Source organism: Sinocyclocheilus grahami, unplaced genomic scaffold (assembly GCF_001515645.1).
Source record: "Sinocyclocheilus grahami isolate Dianchi unplaced genomic scaffold, SAMN03320097.WGS_v1.1 scaffold69.1, whole genome shotgun sequence".
Taxonomy (NCBI): domain Eukaryota; kingdom Metazoa; phylum Chordata; class Actinopteri; order Cypriniformes; family Cyprinidae; genus Sinocyclocheilus; species Sinocyclocheilus grahami.
Window position 1 is genome coordinate 1604278 of NW_015505248.1, and position 17949 is coordinate 1622226.

Genomic DNA, 17949 nt, shown 5'->3' on the forward strand with positions numbered 1-17949 from the left:
ATATTAATATCTACATTTATGAATTCATGTATATAATCATTTATCATTTAAGCATTTTTTATTTCATTTAATCATGTAATCATGTATAATAATCATTTAAACCATTTATATATTCATTTCAATGATTCATTTATTGATTAGACATTTATATAATATTATTTTATATGATTTTCCCATTGTTGTTTAGTCTAATGTTTGTGTGGTTTCAAGGGATATTTGTGTTCATGAGTAGAGAGATAAGAGAATGTTTCCATCTCAAGGTTTTTAACATCACAGGATGTTGTTGTTAAGCAGTCATTTTCCATTGCTGTTGCTTGTGGTATAACACTTGTTGGATTTGTGTTAGTTTAGACTTAACATTAAAATATATGGAACAAAGCTTATTCAATAAACTCTGCTTCTTTTTATCATCATTACTTCATCTCCTGCTTCTGCTCTTCTTTGGCTTTACTCTGTTAATACAGTTTTGGGTACCAGAGACGAGACTTGCTGTTAATGGATTTTGGGTATTAGACAACTTTGCGGACTAGTTGTTTTGTTATCAGACAAAACAGTTCTTTTCTGACAGGATCTAGTGTCCGGGGTTGGATCTGATATTTCTGGCGGGGAGGCATAATCTAATAATGTTTTGCTTTAAAATCAACTGATATCACCACTGGTATGGTTTGAGGTTTAAAACATTGTATCTCCCTAAAGAAATTGCATTTATTAGATCCCTTTATACAGTGAAACCAACGTGTATACAGTATTTATGCATGCCATTATGGCTGAAATGACAATAAGCAAACAATAGTGTTTACCTCAGCAAAGATCATTTTAATTATGCTCAAGTAGCAAAAATGTACTCTGATATACAACTGAAACACCTGAACAAAATATTTTAGTACATAAAACCAACCACCATTCTTGTTATGATTCCTGAAATGCAGAAGACATCAGTCACTCGGAATGAAATGTCTAATTTATGCTTTCATTGGAGAATCAAAAGCCCAGCAGTTTTCCATTGGAAAAAAAAAAAAAAGAAGAAAACATGCAATAATCTAAGAGGTCTAATTCCACTGCTGTCTGTCCAGTGCTCAACAATGTGTAATACTAATGAACATAAATAATTCCTTATTTTAAAATATCCCATGCGATTTAGCAAACCAGGGGTGTTTAATCAAACCCTCAACACAACAAAAACAAAATAAACAAATAAAGGACCCAAACATTGTATCTATGAAAATATAATATAACCGATATACAGGCAAAGACAAAAAAACATGAAGACATTTTCACGTATGTATAATTATGTACATCAGCAACGCATCACCCTATAAAAGTCACATTTTTGATTCAAATATGCCTGATTCCATAAAGAAATATCAGCAGACAAGAACAGGAAATATGAGAGAAACTTGTCTAATTGTGGGCTAATTGGTTGTGCATGCCCTCATTATTACTGTTATTATTATATTTGTGCAAACAAATGAGCAGCAGCGCTTTGATTTCCAGAAGTGATGATCATTGAATCTTTAGATTAGTCTGGCTGATATTACAACTATAAACATAGGCATTAATGTACCACAATCAAAGCAGCAGTTTTCGTAGATTTTGGAACATTACAGAGTTGCAGTGAAAGCCAATTTAGTTGCATCTCAAAGCCTCTTTTTTTTACTATCCTTAATATTGAGCATAGAGTGCACAAACTCTGTTAAACCTTACTGAAATATTTAAGTAGCATATATACGACTCAAAGAATGTGATGTGTCATGTTTAGGATTTACAAGAAAAAATACAAACACAGTAATTAATTAATCTAAACATTATTGCATTTCCTGAACAAAACTTGCATTAAACCCTGCCTTCCCGATGTTTTTCTTATAATACCCTGCTTTACGAAGAAGAAAATAATAGACTAACAATCTTCAGCATCCAAACACAGCTTGTACGCTCTACTTGGATTACACCTAGCTTATATTATCAGGAATATCACATTGCTTAAACCCTAGACCTGCTGTTGCATTTTTGGAAAGTAAACTAGGCCTCAATGTCTATTACCAGTGATACAGAAAACTAAATGTCCATATTTGCTAATATGCTACGCCAAACCTAGAGAAAAAAATATCCAAGTAGCAAAAATGTACTCTGATATCTGAATAGTATCTGAATTATTCACTGCATAATATTTTTTTACATCATTGAAACGAATGCCTTTAAACATGCTAAGAGTACTCTGACGGTAAGCTGACAAATTTGTTTTATGATCTAAAGAATAAATATATGCAGATTCACTTGAAGCACACTCGACAGACTTTTAAAAGCAGAAAACATTTCTAAACATTTTGCGTTACAAAATACAAAGTTACTTTTGTGATAAAAAATACTTTGCCGCAATACTCTTTCAGATATGTTTCTAAGTCATCTAAATTCTATTCTTAAAATATGACAAACAATTAGACACTCAGTATCAACCAGTGCATAAAACACTAAATTTCCCTGCAATGTGCCTTCAGACTAGAAAACCTGCATGAAGTTGCTAACTAGACTAAAACAGTCCATAGAATCGCTACTTTGTCAGCTCACCAAAAAACCTCTGTTAGGAGAAAAAGTTGCATCCACATATTGTGCCACAGTTAAAAGCTTACAGCTGTGATGCATTATGGCGGTATCTTTTTCAAATCCCCAGAACCAGAAGCATACAAAACAAAGTATTTAAATAGTCCTTCTAAAAGAAGGGCAAGAAATGAGCCCCGGACACATCAGCATAAAGAACTTCTGAAAAAATCCATATTATTCACTGCATCCTTGGAAATGAATTCCGATCCTTGTTCTGCTGAGAAAAAAAAAATCCTTGATAAACTCTAAGATTAGAGCGGCATGCTAAGAGAAAAATGACTTGACCCTTTTCTAAAGCAAATTTACATCTACGATTTGACTTTGAAACAGTCTTATCAATGTTACATAGATGTTAGCTTCATTTTACCAGGACACGCTCCTGCTAATCAGCTTCTTAGGTTTGTGACTCACTCTCTCCATTCACTCTAAACAGGAATCTTAAACATCAAAACAGTTAAGTATAATATATATATATATATTCCCTTACTTGCCTGCCAATGTTTTGAGTGTTCAAAAATTCTTTACAATTATCTCTGATGTCATGTCACACCGATATCAAATAGTAGAAACTGTTTTACGCATCAATTCAAAGGTGCATCTAAAAGGGTGCATAATGTTCAGCGATGAAGGAGAAGGAATCCAGTAGAAAAGGCTGACACACAAGCTCTGAAGGACAAAACGGCGTAGCCTGGCTGAAACTCTTCCTTGGGACAGCTGTGGGTTGGTTTTGTTTCAGTACGTCATAGGAAAGTAATGTGCATAAATAGTGTTCAATAAATTAATAAATAAACCTTTCTCTGTTTCAGTATATACAGAGTGTTAAAGACAAAAGAAAGTTCATAAACACATTTATAGAAACCCCATGTATCACACAAGAGTATTGTCTCACTGAACATAAATATGTTGGTAGTAGCGTTCCAACATGTATCTCCACACAGGCGCAAACAAATGCCCGCTGTCTCTCTAAAAGCGACAGTTTTTTGACTGAAATTGGATCTGATCTTAAAACTTTCGTTTTATTACCTCCTCTGCACCGTAAACATATTCTCACTGGAAAAACGTAGACACTAATGACCCTGATGTCCAGATCAATCTTGTGATGTGAAGGTGAATTGCCCAAATTTAAAAGACTTGCTCACAAGTATTTCCTAGAGGTCACCAGTACCTTTCAGCAAAATAATGAACCCTCATAAATCTATCATTTTACTGATATGAATAAGTCCAGCCTCTCCTTCAGTCAATTAGCAGCTAACAAAACAAATGCCATCATAAAATACATTAACATCATATTCTTTAAATATGTAATATGCAAAATATATATTAAAAAAAGGTATTCACATCAAACCAGGCAGTAGTCATCTTTTCCCATGTTCCTGTCCCGTTAGAACAGTCTATATATCAGTCAACAGGACCATTCTTCACACACATCCTCTCTCTCCTCTTGTAACACCACAGACCCAGAGACTCTGTCAATATTGCACCCATTGGAAAGAAAAGAGAGGATCAATAGAGGATCAGCTAGATCAGTAAATAAATATTCCATCAGAACAAGAGCCGGTCTGCCTCTGATCGAGGACTTGTGCCATTGTCCTCACAAGGTCAAGGAGGGAGGGCCAAGAAAAGGAACCGTCTCATTCCTCGCGGCAGGTGGGCAGATTGACAAAGGTGAATATGTTGAACTCGATGAGGATGGAGAAACACAGGAAGACAGCGTACATCAGCAAACAAACGAAACCCAAACGCTTGTCCAGTTTCCACTTGTTCAAATGTACACCGAGAACCTGAGAGGGAAAGAAGGATAGAGGGTGAGAGGTGGATTCAAATGACATTTTGAAAAAAGTGCATTTAAATGCTTCTCACATACCGTGAGAAACACAGATGCCAGCAGCAGCACAACTGAGAAAATCAGGCCTTTACTGTTCAGGTGAATCTGGAAAGAATAGAACTTGTAGAATGTAGAACATGTATATAACAAGTATATAAATAAATACAGCAAATTATTTCAAACAAAGCCAGAGACTCAAAATGTGTATTCAATTTAGGCCAGAGGTAGACAAACATATACAGACTCTTGAATGACTTTTCTTTTTGTGTAATTTTTTGTGCCTGCTTCCTGACAGGTCACTAATGCAAAATATTTTTTGTTTTCAATATCATCGGTTATTGGATATTTAATTGTTTATACTTTTTTATATTTAGATATGTTTGACATCATGTAACACTCAATTAAAGCTGGTCTTTAAAAACACTAATAATTTAAAAAGACTGATGAATGTAATCTTGAGCAAATCTCAAAATGAATAGCCATTTTTCAAGCTTATTTAGACAAAATAGTATAGACTTTTACTAACGGCCATTCATTCATTATTGGGTATAACATAAAAATAATTGGCAGTGGCAGCACATCCCTAATATTCTAAAACCATTTACCTTACACTAACAAACAAGAAACCATTACTATAATATTATGTTTATATTGATATGCAATTTTTAATATATATATATATATATATATATATATATATATATATATTATTAAGAGCTGCAATCAAAAGACTTGTTCTTAAAGATATGTTTTGTTCACAATTTTTACTTGATTCAAATATTGTAGATTATATTAAAATATTAAGTAATTTTGAACCACTGCTCTAAAACGATCTCACCTAATGGGCTACTGCTACTGACAGGTTCTGAGTGCTATTACAAAGGCACAAAACCATCTACAAATAATAATCAAACAAAGAACACTGATTTTTCATTATTTCTATGTCAATGCTTTTTAAGCATTTACCAAACAAATCATTAAACAATAATCTCTATTACAACATTTTCCACTTACTGTGGAGCCATAGTCGATGGCCAAAGTCTGGAGGGTCCAGGGCAGACCAAGCCCAATCAGGATATCAAACACATTACTACCAATAGAGTTTGAAACCGCCATGTCACCCATTCCTGAAAAAGATAGAGAGACCGTTGAGACTAAAACTGAAACTAATATACTAATACTTTCATTTCTGCTTCAGTCTTAAATGAGGAATTGACTGCTGACAAGATGGGCTTTCAATAAAACTTGGTTGCCTATGCAGTACAAACTCTTAAAAGCTCCAGTGGCGCAGAGGTTAAAACGTGTGACATTCTCACTTTAACGCGATCGGGTTCGAATCCTCCTTTGGGGGAAGTCGTGGCCTAATGGTTAGAGAGTCGGACTCATAACCCAAAGGGTGGAGGGAGTGAATGTACAGCGCTTTCTCCAACCTTCAATACCACTACTGAGGTGCCCTTGAGCAAGGCACCGAACCCCCAACTGCTCCCTGGGCGCCGCAGCATAAATGGCTGCCCACTGCTCTGGGTGTGTGTTCACGGTTTGTGTGTGTTCACTGCTGTGTGTGTGCACTTTGGATGGGTAAATGCAGAGCACTAATTCCTAGTATAGGTCACCATACTTGGCCACATGTCACGTCACACTCACTAAAAAAAATAAAATAATCAGTGCTACATGAAAAAACAGAACAAAAAGGCCTGTGGTGTTCCCTTTCATCACAAACTTCAAAACCCATAATGCACTTTTCTGTATAAATCGCATCTCAAATGGTGCGTTCAAGTCATGTCGGCTAGATTGTATTTACGAGTTGAACGTACATGAACGCCACCACAAAGTCATTATATTACGAGTGGGAAACTCAAAATTTTCTTTAAGCCCTGAGTTTCCGAGTTGGGGGTGTGTCAATGAAAAACATGGCGGAATTAATGGATGCAACATCTGTAGTTGATGGTAAATTTTTGTTTAAATTGATAGTTTAGTTGTCCTATAAACTTTAATTGGTCATGTTCTTGTAACGCAGCTAGTTAATGAAATCCAAGTAAAAAAATGCAGACCCTGTTGTATTTTCTTGTAATTTATTAAAAAAAAGGTACACTGCCATCTTGCGCAGACTAAACTGACTTGAACGCACCTGACGTCGTAATTACGACTTGTCAACTCATAAGTACGAACGTCCCAGGAGGACTTGAACGCAGCAAAACTTCCGCCCAAACTCCCGCAGGCCCAATCAACCATAACGACACGCCCCATTTTTATAGCATTAAATTACTAGCTAAAATCAAACTTATCACAAAAACGAACAATTGAACATATATCAGCGTGATAACAACTACCTTAAATGACCAAAACCATCTTTCGGAAAATTGTATTGGAAGTGTAATTTATTGTTTTATTTTGACTCAAATCCCATTCGTTTACATGGAGAGGGGCGGGTTTATGACCTGTACTGCAGCCAGCTACCAGGGGGCGATCAACGAGCCCGTAGCTTCACTTTTTAGGACGTGTGAGGCACACCCGAATTTAATCATTTAATTGGGCAAATGATAATAAATAATAATGCTAGAGCATGAAGAAATATTAATTTGTTCCTACCTTGCCGTGCAACAATTAAACTGGCCAAACAGTCAGGAACGCTGGTGCCAGCAGCCAAGAAAGTGATGCCCATGATGACATCAGGGATGCCCATTGTGTAACCAATCACTGTGACCTGCCACGAGAGTGTCAACAGGTCACTGAACGTTTGTAGAAAATAATTAATACGTTTAAGAATTTCTAAAGTTAATATATGTGAGGAAAGTCTTACCATCCAAACCATGATGTAAGAGAAGAAAGCAATCCAGAGGGTGGAGATGATGAACGAGACCATATACCAGCGCTCCCAGCGAGGCGTGGAACAGTTGGGCACGGTGAGGAACAGCAGCAGACTCAGTGGCCAGGCCAGCAGCCACTTTAGCTTATTAAAGCCTCCACCTGCACATGATCAGGACATCTTTTGAGTCATTAGTCTTTTAACAGACACTTTCATTCAAAGCAGTTTACAGTACACTTCCTGTCAGGAACACTTACTGTTTATGGATAACCAGAATTTAACCTAAAATTATTTACAATAATCAATATTTTTTATCAATCGTCTGTAATAATTGTACCGGGGCAGCGGAATGGTACATAGGGTCCTTCGTTGTCATCTTCCTCATCTTCCTCTTCCTCATCGTTCTCATTGTTTTCATTGTCCTCGTTTTCGTTTTCGGTGTCAGTGCCAGCTTCAGCTCCTCCTTTGTCGTCATCATGGTGACCCCCCTTTCGCCCGTTCAGGCCTCGGTCCGGTCCTGCCAGCCCATTCTCCACCCCACGCTTTCCTGGGATCTTTACGCTCACCTCTGAGTCCCCATTACTGAAACGACTGTTTATCAGACGCTGCCTCTGCAGAAACACGAACACACACGTTAGTCCAAGTTAACAAACAGAATAAAAAATATTTCAGTCTGTAATACAGATAAAATGAATAACCCCTTAAGGTAATTGTGGCTTTATTTCTCACAACTGTGTGATGTTTACATATTTATATCCCACATTGTGACTTTGTTTCTTATTTTAACCTTATCTCACAATTACCATTTTTTCTTTCTTTTAGATTCTTTCTATTCATCAAAGCATCTTGAAAACTGTATCACTGTTTCAAAAATTTTAAGCAGTACAACTGTTTTCAACACTGATAATAAGAAATGTTTCTTGAGCACCACATCAGCATATGAGAATGATTTCTGAAGGATCGTGTGTCACTGAAGACCCAGTGTTATTTTTAATAAATTATTTTAGTTTTTATTAATATTATGTAAGTTTGTTTTTTAATTTTCTGTTTCCATTTGAATTTTTTTTTGATAAAGTTTTATTGATTTTGTTGTGTGTTTTTGCCATTTAAAAAAGACAAACTAACAAACTTAGTTATGTTAATTAAACTAAAAGAAAATGAAATATTAATTTATTTCAGGTAAGGAAAATTGTTTTTTTTTATGGTTTTAGATTTAGTTTAAGTCGACAATAATAACACTGTGAAGATTGGAGCTTTGCCATCGCAGGAATAAATATATATATATTTTAAATATATATATATATATATATATATTTTTTTTTTTTTAAATATATATTCAAGTAGAAAACAGTTGTTTTAATATTGTAATAAAAATAATATGTAATACTATTTCATGAGAGAGTTCTTTCAAAAACATTTCAAAACCTACAAAATTTAGCTGTACTTTTGTTTAACATTGTATGAAATCTAGATATGCATCTAGTTTTGTGTTTGACATAACTGTATTTGTGAAATTGTGCATGTGTTTGTGTGACTGACCTCTGTAATAAGCATTCTGGAGGCCATTGTGAGGCGTGTGCGAGGGGAGAAGTGACTGGTGATCATGATTCTCATTCCGGCCTCAGAGAAGGACAGCTGATGAGGGTATGCAGACAAGAGTTCGTCCACCATCAGCACGGATGGCTTCCTGTGGAAATTTGCTAAGAGTGGCAGAACAACAATGCAGAAATTTAGATGGACACCAAGTAGTTGAACACACGATTTCTATAAAACAGGACAGCATGCATTACCTTTCTTAAGCAGCACGATAGTGGCATCGCACCCATCGTCGATGTCTGTGTTACTGGCTGTGCCGTTACCCAGATTTGCCGAATTCTTTTTCCGTCGCTCGATGTAATGAACCACCCGCGAGTTAAATCTGATTAACACCAAGGAAGGAGAGTTAATAAAATCAGAAGTGATGTGATTTACTGATGTGGAGTAGATCATGTAATAATGAAAAATGTCCATGGCAACAGAATAGAGAACTTACTTCATTAGTATAATGTAAACTATGTACAGCAATGTTAAGGTGAGTGATTCCCACCTGAGAAGAGAAAAAGTAGCATAAATGACTGAATACAAAACAAAACGTGAAACTGTTGTAATATGAAAAATGAAGAGGGTGTTCTGGTGTAACAGCAGCTTTAATCTTACCATGTCACCTTCTCATCATAGATGAACTTGAAAAAAAAACAGAATAAAAGGTCAATTTAATAGACAAATCCCAAATGACAAAGCCAAACTCCTTCAAACATTCCTGAAATATTACACCTTACCACCAGAGGGCAGGATTATCTTACTGTAAATATGTGCCCTGAGGATTGAGGACTTAATGCGTAATCTATGGAATAATATAATGTAATGTAATCTAATGTAATATAATATACATATCGTATTAGCAAGCAAATATTTACATTAAAATTGGTTTATTTACAGGTTTTATTATTATACTAATATATATATATATATATATATATACACACACACACAGACAAAAAAAAAAACCTGGCTATCATAAGTGAAAGTAATTGGAAAAGACATATCACCCCTTCCAAAATAGTAAAAAATTTTACAATACAGTTTGTTCTTTCAGTGAATCCAACTTTTAATAAGGTGCTCAGTTACTTTGTGTCCTGTGTACTATTAATTGGTTTTTGTTGTTCCTCTGCGCTGGTAACACATGCAGAGTGTGGGCAAATAAGAGGCCTGTGCTGCAGGCCACGCGCCCCATGGGAGAGACACTGGCTTCTCCTTTCCTGCTGCGCGAGGAGGCCCATAGGCATCATGGGAGCACAAAAAGCCACTTAAGAGTTCTACTCACCACGATCAGAGCGGTCACTGAGATAGTGTAGTACATAGAGTCTCTCATTAACGTCCAACATGAGAGCCGAACTGCCTGCATCGACAAGGGAGAGAGGATGGATGAGAGAGAGAGAGACAAGTAATGAAGAGACAGTTTACACATAAACACTAAAAACACACACACTAAGACTCAAAGGGAGTGTTTCAACGGAACTGAGCAAGTGTCAAAGCAGTAAAACTCTCTCATTTCATTGATTTACTTTCACCAGTCATCTTGAACAAGGTTTTGTTTTCGTGGTGACAAAAATCATAAAAGAAACTACACTATAAAAAAAAAAGAATAATAAAAAAGTAAAAATAACACAAACGCACAAACACCAGGTATTGACATTCCTAAAATTCCCTGTTTGACAGCTATCATTTGATGGATTTTAATTGAAACTAGATTGAAAAGTTTGTAGACAAACTTTAAGTTGGCTTGAAAAAGCCTAGCTAGAAAGTTTTTAAAAAGTTTTAAAAGCTTGAAGTATTTTGAAAGTTAAAATAGTTTTAAAGATTAAAGTTTGAATGTTTTCGAGGCAATACAGTCTATCGGAAAAACAGATAGGTATACAACATATTGCTAGGGTACCTGGGGTGGTTGCTAGGCTGTTTCTAGCGTGACTAACATGTTTTTAGCATGAGTAGCATGATTAGCATGTTTAGCAAGTTACTAGCATGTTTCTAACATGATTAGCACGTTACTAGCGTGGTGTTAGCCTTTTTTCTAGTATGATTAGCATGTTACTAGCATGTTGTTAACATTATTAGCAAGTTACTAGCATGTTTCTAACATGATTAGCACGTTACTAGCGTGGTGTTAGCCTTTTTTCTAGTATGATTAGCATGTTACTAGCATGTTGTTAACATTATTAGCAAGTTACTAGCATTTGGTTAGCAAGTTCATAGCATGATTAGCAAGTTACTAGCATGTTTTATGCTAATCCAGCTAAAACCAGTTAATTCAGTAAAAAAAAAAAACAGCTAAAAACAGCTAAGACCAGCCTGGCCTGCTAAAAGTGGCCAAAACCACTTTAAAACCAGCTTGGGAGACCAGCCAAAGCAGTCAATCAGCTTAGGTTGGTTTTAGCTGGGGGTTTTTTCAGTAGGGAGTTGTTAAGCTTTGCTATAGCAATAGACAGCTTAAATACACAATAAGTCTTATTGTATAAAAGTTTTCAATGAAAATCTATGGGATTTTAGGTGTTTTTGACAGTCTGGTTTACGAAAACCGTAAGCGGGATCAGTTAGAAAAGATATAGCAACCCGAGTCAGACCAGTCTGAAGGTCTAACCAGAGTTTGGTGGTTGTAGCTTTAAAAGTCTAGGAGGAGATACATTTTAAAATTTGGAAGAATGTTTAAATAGGATTTCAGTAAGTTGGCTTTTTCAAGCTAACTTAATAACTTTGTTTCTTCTTAGGTTTATTATTGTATCAGTACATACGCATCAGTTGTCACGCTTTGCTTACTGGAGAAATGAGGAGACGTGGAGATTTCACAAAACGAGAGTCTTTAATAATCCAACAGGGAGACACAGAGCACCAAGAAGACGTACAAGACCCAACAAGGAAACATGAGGCAGACTACACATTTATACTAAACTTAACGAGGGACAGACAGGTGCGGGAATCAACTAATAATGAGACAACGAGAACAGGAACATGACCAAATAAGGGAACACAGAAACAGAGGCAAAACACGTCCATAATCCTGACAACATTAGGGTTTTATGTTACACATTATGTTGTTAAATTAATGTTTATTGCATACTTTTAGTGTCAAGTATGTTACCATGATGGCGTTTTGTATGTGTGTATGACACTGTGCATCTTTCACATATTAGTCACCTTGTGGAAAAGATAAGCTTTGATTCTATATGTGGCATTCTCATTACCACCCTTTTTTGGTGGTTGTATTATAAAGGTTCAAAACAGAATTTAGTACTTCAGCAGGTTGGTATTTTAACAATATATTAGCTAATGAAATAAAATAATTTATATAATAATAATAATAATAATAATAATTTATACAATATATATATATAATTTATATATTTAGATAATTTATAAAAAATATAATTTAGGGATGCACCGATATGAAAATTTTGGCCGATACCGATAACCGATTACTCTTTATTTTTGAAAGCCGATAACCGATATGTTGGCCGATAAATCTATATCCAAATTGTTATATACTTTTTGAGAGCCTGATTACAAAAAAGGTCTCATCATTAAAAGCCACATCCCAAACACTTCAACATAAGCAGCCTAGTTTGAACGGTGTACGTTTTAAAAATATTTTTACTCTCCCATTACCAAATTTAGTCATAAAAAAGTCTTACAAATAAATAAAATAATGCAAACAAGTCACTGGACATCATTACACGTGTAAAGAATCAAAATGAATGCCGATACCGATATGGTGGCCGATATATCGTGCATCCCTAATATAATTTAAAAACTAAAATGTTGCTACCATATTTTAGGCTAAAGTTCTGGCAACCACAGCTGCTGGTTATTTACTGTAAATTTCACTGTAAATTACTGTAAAAAAATTCAGCGTAGCGCAAGTTTTATGATAACTCATAAAGGATGTCATCTACCTTCATATTACAGGGCCCTGATTATAAATGGGACAAACATAAAGGTGCCATGATTTTGAAAAAAGAAATTACAGAAAAAAACCTGCATCTTTAATAATGACATAATACTGTACAATGATAATTGTACAGTATATTAAGGAGTTTAGTTCAAAAAGTCTGTATTCCGCACAATAAAACGGCATGCTTCTTTCATTCGTGGACTCAGCTGGAAACCCTGGTATTAAAGCATTTTAAAATGTGCTTGTCATACCTCTTATATAATGTGTAATCTGTAACTATAACCAGATTTTTTTAAAGTTGGTCTTGGCTTGCAAACTTTAGAATGCTGAATTAAAGTGTGTGAATTGGAAGTGAGTAAAGGAAATGAATGAAGTAGGAACCATATATGGACGTGACATCCTGTACCGAATCCAGCTGATTGAACTGTGTGAAATAATCCATATTAAATGTGTGTCATGTTGTGTAGAGCGATCCTTCCATAAAAAGCACTGATCTACGTCAGAGCACCAGAAGTAATGCGCCATCACAGCTTAACTTACACCACAGGTGACACTCTTGGCTTTGTGTTTCCATGGCAACCAGAAGCTCCATTGTTGCAGATGGGTTTTTACCCCTTGACACTGAATGACTCCACGCATAAGTATGCGAGTGTCTTATGGCCCTGTGCCATTTTTTGGAATGATTTACTGACATCACTAATAAAAAATGCTAATTATGTTAGAAAAAAATTTGCCCAAACACAAAACCACCCTGTATCATGTATGTCTGTGCATAAATATAAATATAAATGAGTGTGCATGTGTGTATAAAAACACATTTCTTTAACAAAATTCTGATAATAAAACATTAAATACTACTTTTAAAATAAAGAAATAAATAATAAAAGTGTAATATAAAGTATTTTATAAAAAATCATACATTTTCATACACACATTCCACATAAGCAATAAGATTATTTATCAATTGGACACCACAATGTTCAAATTAAAATTAATTTTAAATCCAAAATAAATTTCCTGTCAATAAATAGTTTGTATTTAGTTTTCCCCAATGTATAATGGAAAAGGGCATAAGAAGTAAAACAATTGTGTGGATGTATATATGTGTGTGACATAAGACTTTTCTGAGGTCTATCAGACTACCCACAATGCCTCTATTCCACTGCCAGATGGTGACTGAAGAAAGACTGGGAGAGGAAAAAACTGTTAAGCAGTTTCCAATGTTTGTGCAAAGAATAACCTCATATCCTCTTTTCTTTAACATAGTAGGGGTCTCAGGAGGTTAAACCGAAGGAGCATGAATGACTGAATGAAGTGGAAAGCAAAGGATTGAAAACAAAAAAAAAGCAGTTCCACAGCTAACATGGCTGACCTCATCAGCTACTCTCAGTGACCCCTGAAAACAGCCTGCTCACTTCTTACTGTCATCCTGCACTAAGTAATGAATTTTTTAGGGCAGATGTTTAGGAGGGGATGCACAGGTCACCTCATTAATCTCTAAGATGCCCTCTCACAGATGTCGAGAATTCATGATGCTTGCTCAGTACATTTGTGTCGACTGTCTAAAGGAAAATAATGTCTTACTGTTGCAATGCACAGACTGTAGTAAATGAAGATGTAAACAGTGTTGGGGTAGATACAGTACTTGAAATATAGCTATAGCATTATATAATGCATTCTTCCACTATGGGTTAAAAAGATACATTTACACTAAATAAAACTAAAACACTGATGGAATTGTACATTTAAGAAAGCTATAACGTAGCTTTTCATTTAAAATGGTTTGAAACATTACCTAAAACAGCTTTTGGGTATGTGTTCATGTGCAAAGTAATGAGCACCTGTGCAGTAAAGATCCCACACACGCCGATGATGCAGAGGACATTGAAGACAGCAGAACCCACGATTGTGCCCACTCCCACATCCCCTTTGGTGATAAATACACCTGCACGAAGAAGACAGGGTGGCTTACAAAGGGCACGTGAAAGTCCATGTTCAAATGTGAGGGGTATTGTTTTCCAAAGGCAGGCTGTGTTCAGAGATGTTTACCTATGACTGAGGTGAAGAGTTCAGGAGCGGAACTTCCTGCTGCCATGAACGTGGCTCCTGCTACATCTTCACTGAGATGGAGGCGCTACAACACATTTACACACAGACAGAGAGAGAGACATGAAAGATGAAGTGAAAAATACGCACCAAACAGAAAACAGGCAAAAATAGTGACTAATCTGAAGTTTCCTGAACACTTCTCCCATCTGCTATTGGAAAATAGAAATAGAAAATGGAAATATTTAATTTAAATATTTTAACATAAAAATATATTTAAAATATTATAAAAAACAGTTTTAAAATAGCTTAGACTGGGACGAAATAGGAATATTTAATGAATATATTTTCATATGACAACTATAATTCATTTTTATGAATTAGAAAATATTAAATAAATTATTACATATTTCACCTTCAAACATGCTTTAAATGATTTAGCAAATGTAGAACATTAGCTAGGACATGATGAAGGTCTTACCTCACAGATCTTCTCCAGAGAGGGAACAAAGTAGTCATCACACACCAGTGCCAGTGCGTAAAACATATACATGGCCTTTAGAGAGAGAGAGAGAGAGAGAGAGACAAAAGTAAAATTCCCACTTCAAGCTCATACCTTCCTTTTGAAGCTCCAGGCTCCAGGCCATAAAATTCTATCATCATTTACCAACCCTCAAGTCATTCTAAACCTGTATGAGTTTATTTCTTCTGTTGAACTAACATGAAAAAATACTACGGAAGTAAATATGGACTAGCAACTGTTTGGTTACCAACATTCTTCAAAATATCTTCTTTTGTGTTTAGCAGCAGAAGAAGATTTGGAACAACTTAAAAGTATGAAAATGATGACAGTTATCCCTTTAAATTATGATCTGTTCCTCACACTCAAATACCCAGCAAATCATGAACAATTGGAAAAGTCATGGAGTCAAAATGGTTGAGAACCACTGCATTATATAGAAAAGAGCAGCCAGAATATTCTATTCAAAACTTCACCTTTAGAAATGAAACATGAGGGTGAGAAAATCATGACAGAATTTTCATTTTCTTCCTTTAAAGTCAAAGTGGTCCACTGTGGAAATACCACCTTAAATTAGATTGCGACATCTGATGAAGCCTCTGTAACTTCGCATTACATAAGAAGTAAAATAAAAAAGTGAAATTCTTGTGAGCAGGCACATTTGAGTACACGAGTGTCAACACCATTAAATTCTCAGTGCAATCTGCCCTCCAGTGGGATGGCCATCTACTGGGACTATTCAGACCTTTTCTTAGAAAGTGTCCCGATGACAGAAAGGCACTGATGGAAGCTGGTGCCCTTTACAGAGTGAGGGGTGTTGAGGGCCGGGGGGTTCAAAGTTTATTTGTCTCATAATCAATAGGGATGAAATTGATGTTTGTTTGTTTTTTGCACAGTCTGACATGTTTTACATAAAAGAGCTGCGTGTGGAGATTAGTTGCTCCAACATCTGCTGTGGTCAGATGGGTGTGAATCACAGATGTCATGGTCCCTTGACATGCAACACACACATTTGCATTTGAACTTATGCATGTACATATAAACATACTAAACAAAAGCACATAAACACTGCTATCAACACTTATCAAATAACTAATTTAAATAAAATGAAATAATATATTTAAAATATATTAAATATCGTCACTTAAATATAACATTTGAAAAATATTATACAATTAAAATGATGTTAATTGAGCATGGATTCACATAGAACTCGCATATAAATACACATGGATGCAAGCACACACACCGTCCTTTTAAAGCAAGCTCCCATTCACTCCTGGGACCCGTTTGCCAACTGTTTCCCGCCAAGACTTTGCAAATCAATGTATCTAATTCAGCCGGCACGCTGCCATGCTTGCACTGTGTGCCCATTTTGTAATCTCTGCCCTCTCCACTCTCTTTCCCTACCCTTCCTTTTATTCTTGACCTTCTGACAAGGCAGAGCTGGGCTACTGAAGCCCCTAAAGATAAATAAAACATGTAAACAACTGGAGGGAATCTTAGAGGGTTTTCGCTGCGGCTTTTACCATCCGCTCACTCTCTGCTTACATGGGCAACTACCTAAACAACGCACAACAATGGCAGCGTCAAACCAAACCTGCAGGCAGGGGCGTAGCCATCATTTCAGAAGTGAGGGGGACAGAAATGTTATATATATTTTATATATATATATATATATATATATATATATATATATATATATATAACATTTCTGTAATCTATATAACCTCCCAGTCAACAGTTTTTGAACAGTAAGATTTTTTATGTTTTATAAAGAAGTCTCTTCTGCTCATCAAACCTGCATTTATTTGATCCAAAGTACAGCAAAAGCAGTAATATTGTGAAATATTTTTACTATTTAAAATTGGCATTAAAAACATGGCATTAAATCCAACTGCGATGGATTTATTAAGAGAGCATTAATGTAATAAATTATGCTCCAGGTTCAATATAAATTAAGTTCTATTAACATCCACTGTGCATGATGTCAGTTACCAAATAAAACAGTTTCTTATCTCTCAGTTTCTTTAAAAACAACAACAAAAACACAGCTAATTTGTAAGTGACATCATAATTTCTTTAGGAATATGAATAAATATGTGTATGTGTGTTTTTTTTTTTTTTGGCCGTAGAATAGAGTAGGTTCAATGAATTACACTTCAATGAAAAATGACTCTATCGAATCATGACTCAAAAAGGCTCTGGACAGCCACCCAGCTTACACTGCTTCCAACTTCTAGTGTTATTTCACTTTGACTCCGTTTTAAACCTCCAGAGAACACTGAAATTAATCCATGAAAGAAAGGAAACTAGAGGAAATACTGTTGGCAGAGGGAACTCTATTGTGTATTTTTGTAAACAAATGTTTGTGTCATCAGGCATAGACTGCCAGACTCTATAAAACCCAATCTCGCTCTCTATATGCACCATCACTGTAGTAAACAGTATTTCAGGTAAGAACTAATGCACATAATAAAACGTCTTCATCATGTTCTAGATCATACATAAAGTTAAATGAACACGACAACTTTGATGCCATTTTTGGAAAAGTAGCTGGAAAGTTTAAAGGAAAGAAGTGAATAAATGAATGTGCTTTCTGCATAAATAATATATATATATATATATATATATATATATATATATATATATATAGAATATGATATGTA

General features: G+C 35.4%; 1 protein-coding gene across 3 annotated transcripts in view; it reads right to left on the reverse strand.

Annotated features, from left to right (window-relative positions):
- Positions 1–751: 751 nt before the first annotated feature.
- Positions 752–17949, reverse strand: part of LOC107585340 (sodium/potassium/calcium exchanger 3) — a 75523-nt gene continuing 58325 nt past the window's right edge. Inside the window, exons 4-18 of one of the 3 annotated variants that reach the window (XR_001609235.1) lie at positions 15242–15316; positions 14764–14848; positions 14556–14659; positions 10093–10167; positions 9426–9451; positions 9262–9315; positions 9020–9147; positions 8769–8929; positions 7567–7840; positions 7224–7390; positions 7013–7127; positions 5438–5550; positions 4463–4528; positions 3937–4379; positions 752–3846 (exon numbers count right to left, since the gene is read on the reverse strand). Coding sequence is in view for 2 of the 3 variants with exons in the window: in XM_016272341.1 (XP_016127827.1) it covers positions 4230–4379; positions 4463–4528; positions 5438–5550; positions 7013–7127; positions 7224–7390; positions 7567–7840; positions 8769–8929; positions 9020–9147; positions 9262–9315; positions 9426–9451; positions 10093–10167; positions 14556–14659; positions 14764–14848; positions 15242–15316 (1593 nt within the window). In the remaining variant the exon portion in view is untranslated. Of the gene's footprint in view, positions 4380–4462; positions 4529–5437; positions 5551–7012; positions 7128–7223; positions 7391–7566; positions 7841–8768; positions 8930–9019; positions 9148–9261; positions 9316–9425; positions 9452–10092; positions 10168–14555; positions 14660–14763; positions 14849–15241; positions 15317–17949 lie in introns of all 3 variants that reach the window. The other 2 variants (XM_016272341.1, XM_016272340.1) reach the window with 2 other exon arrangements.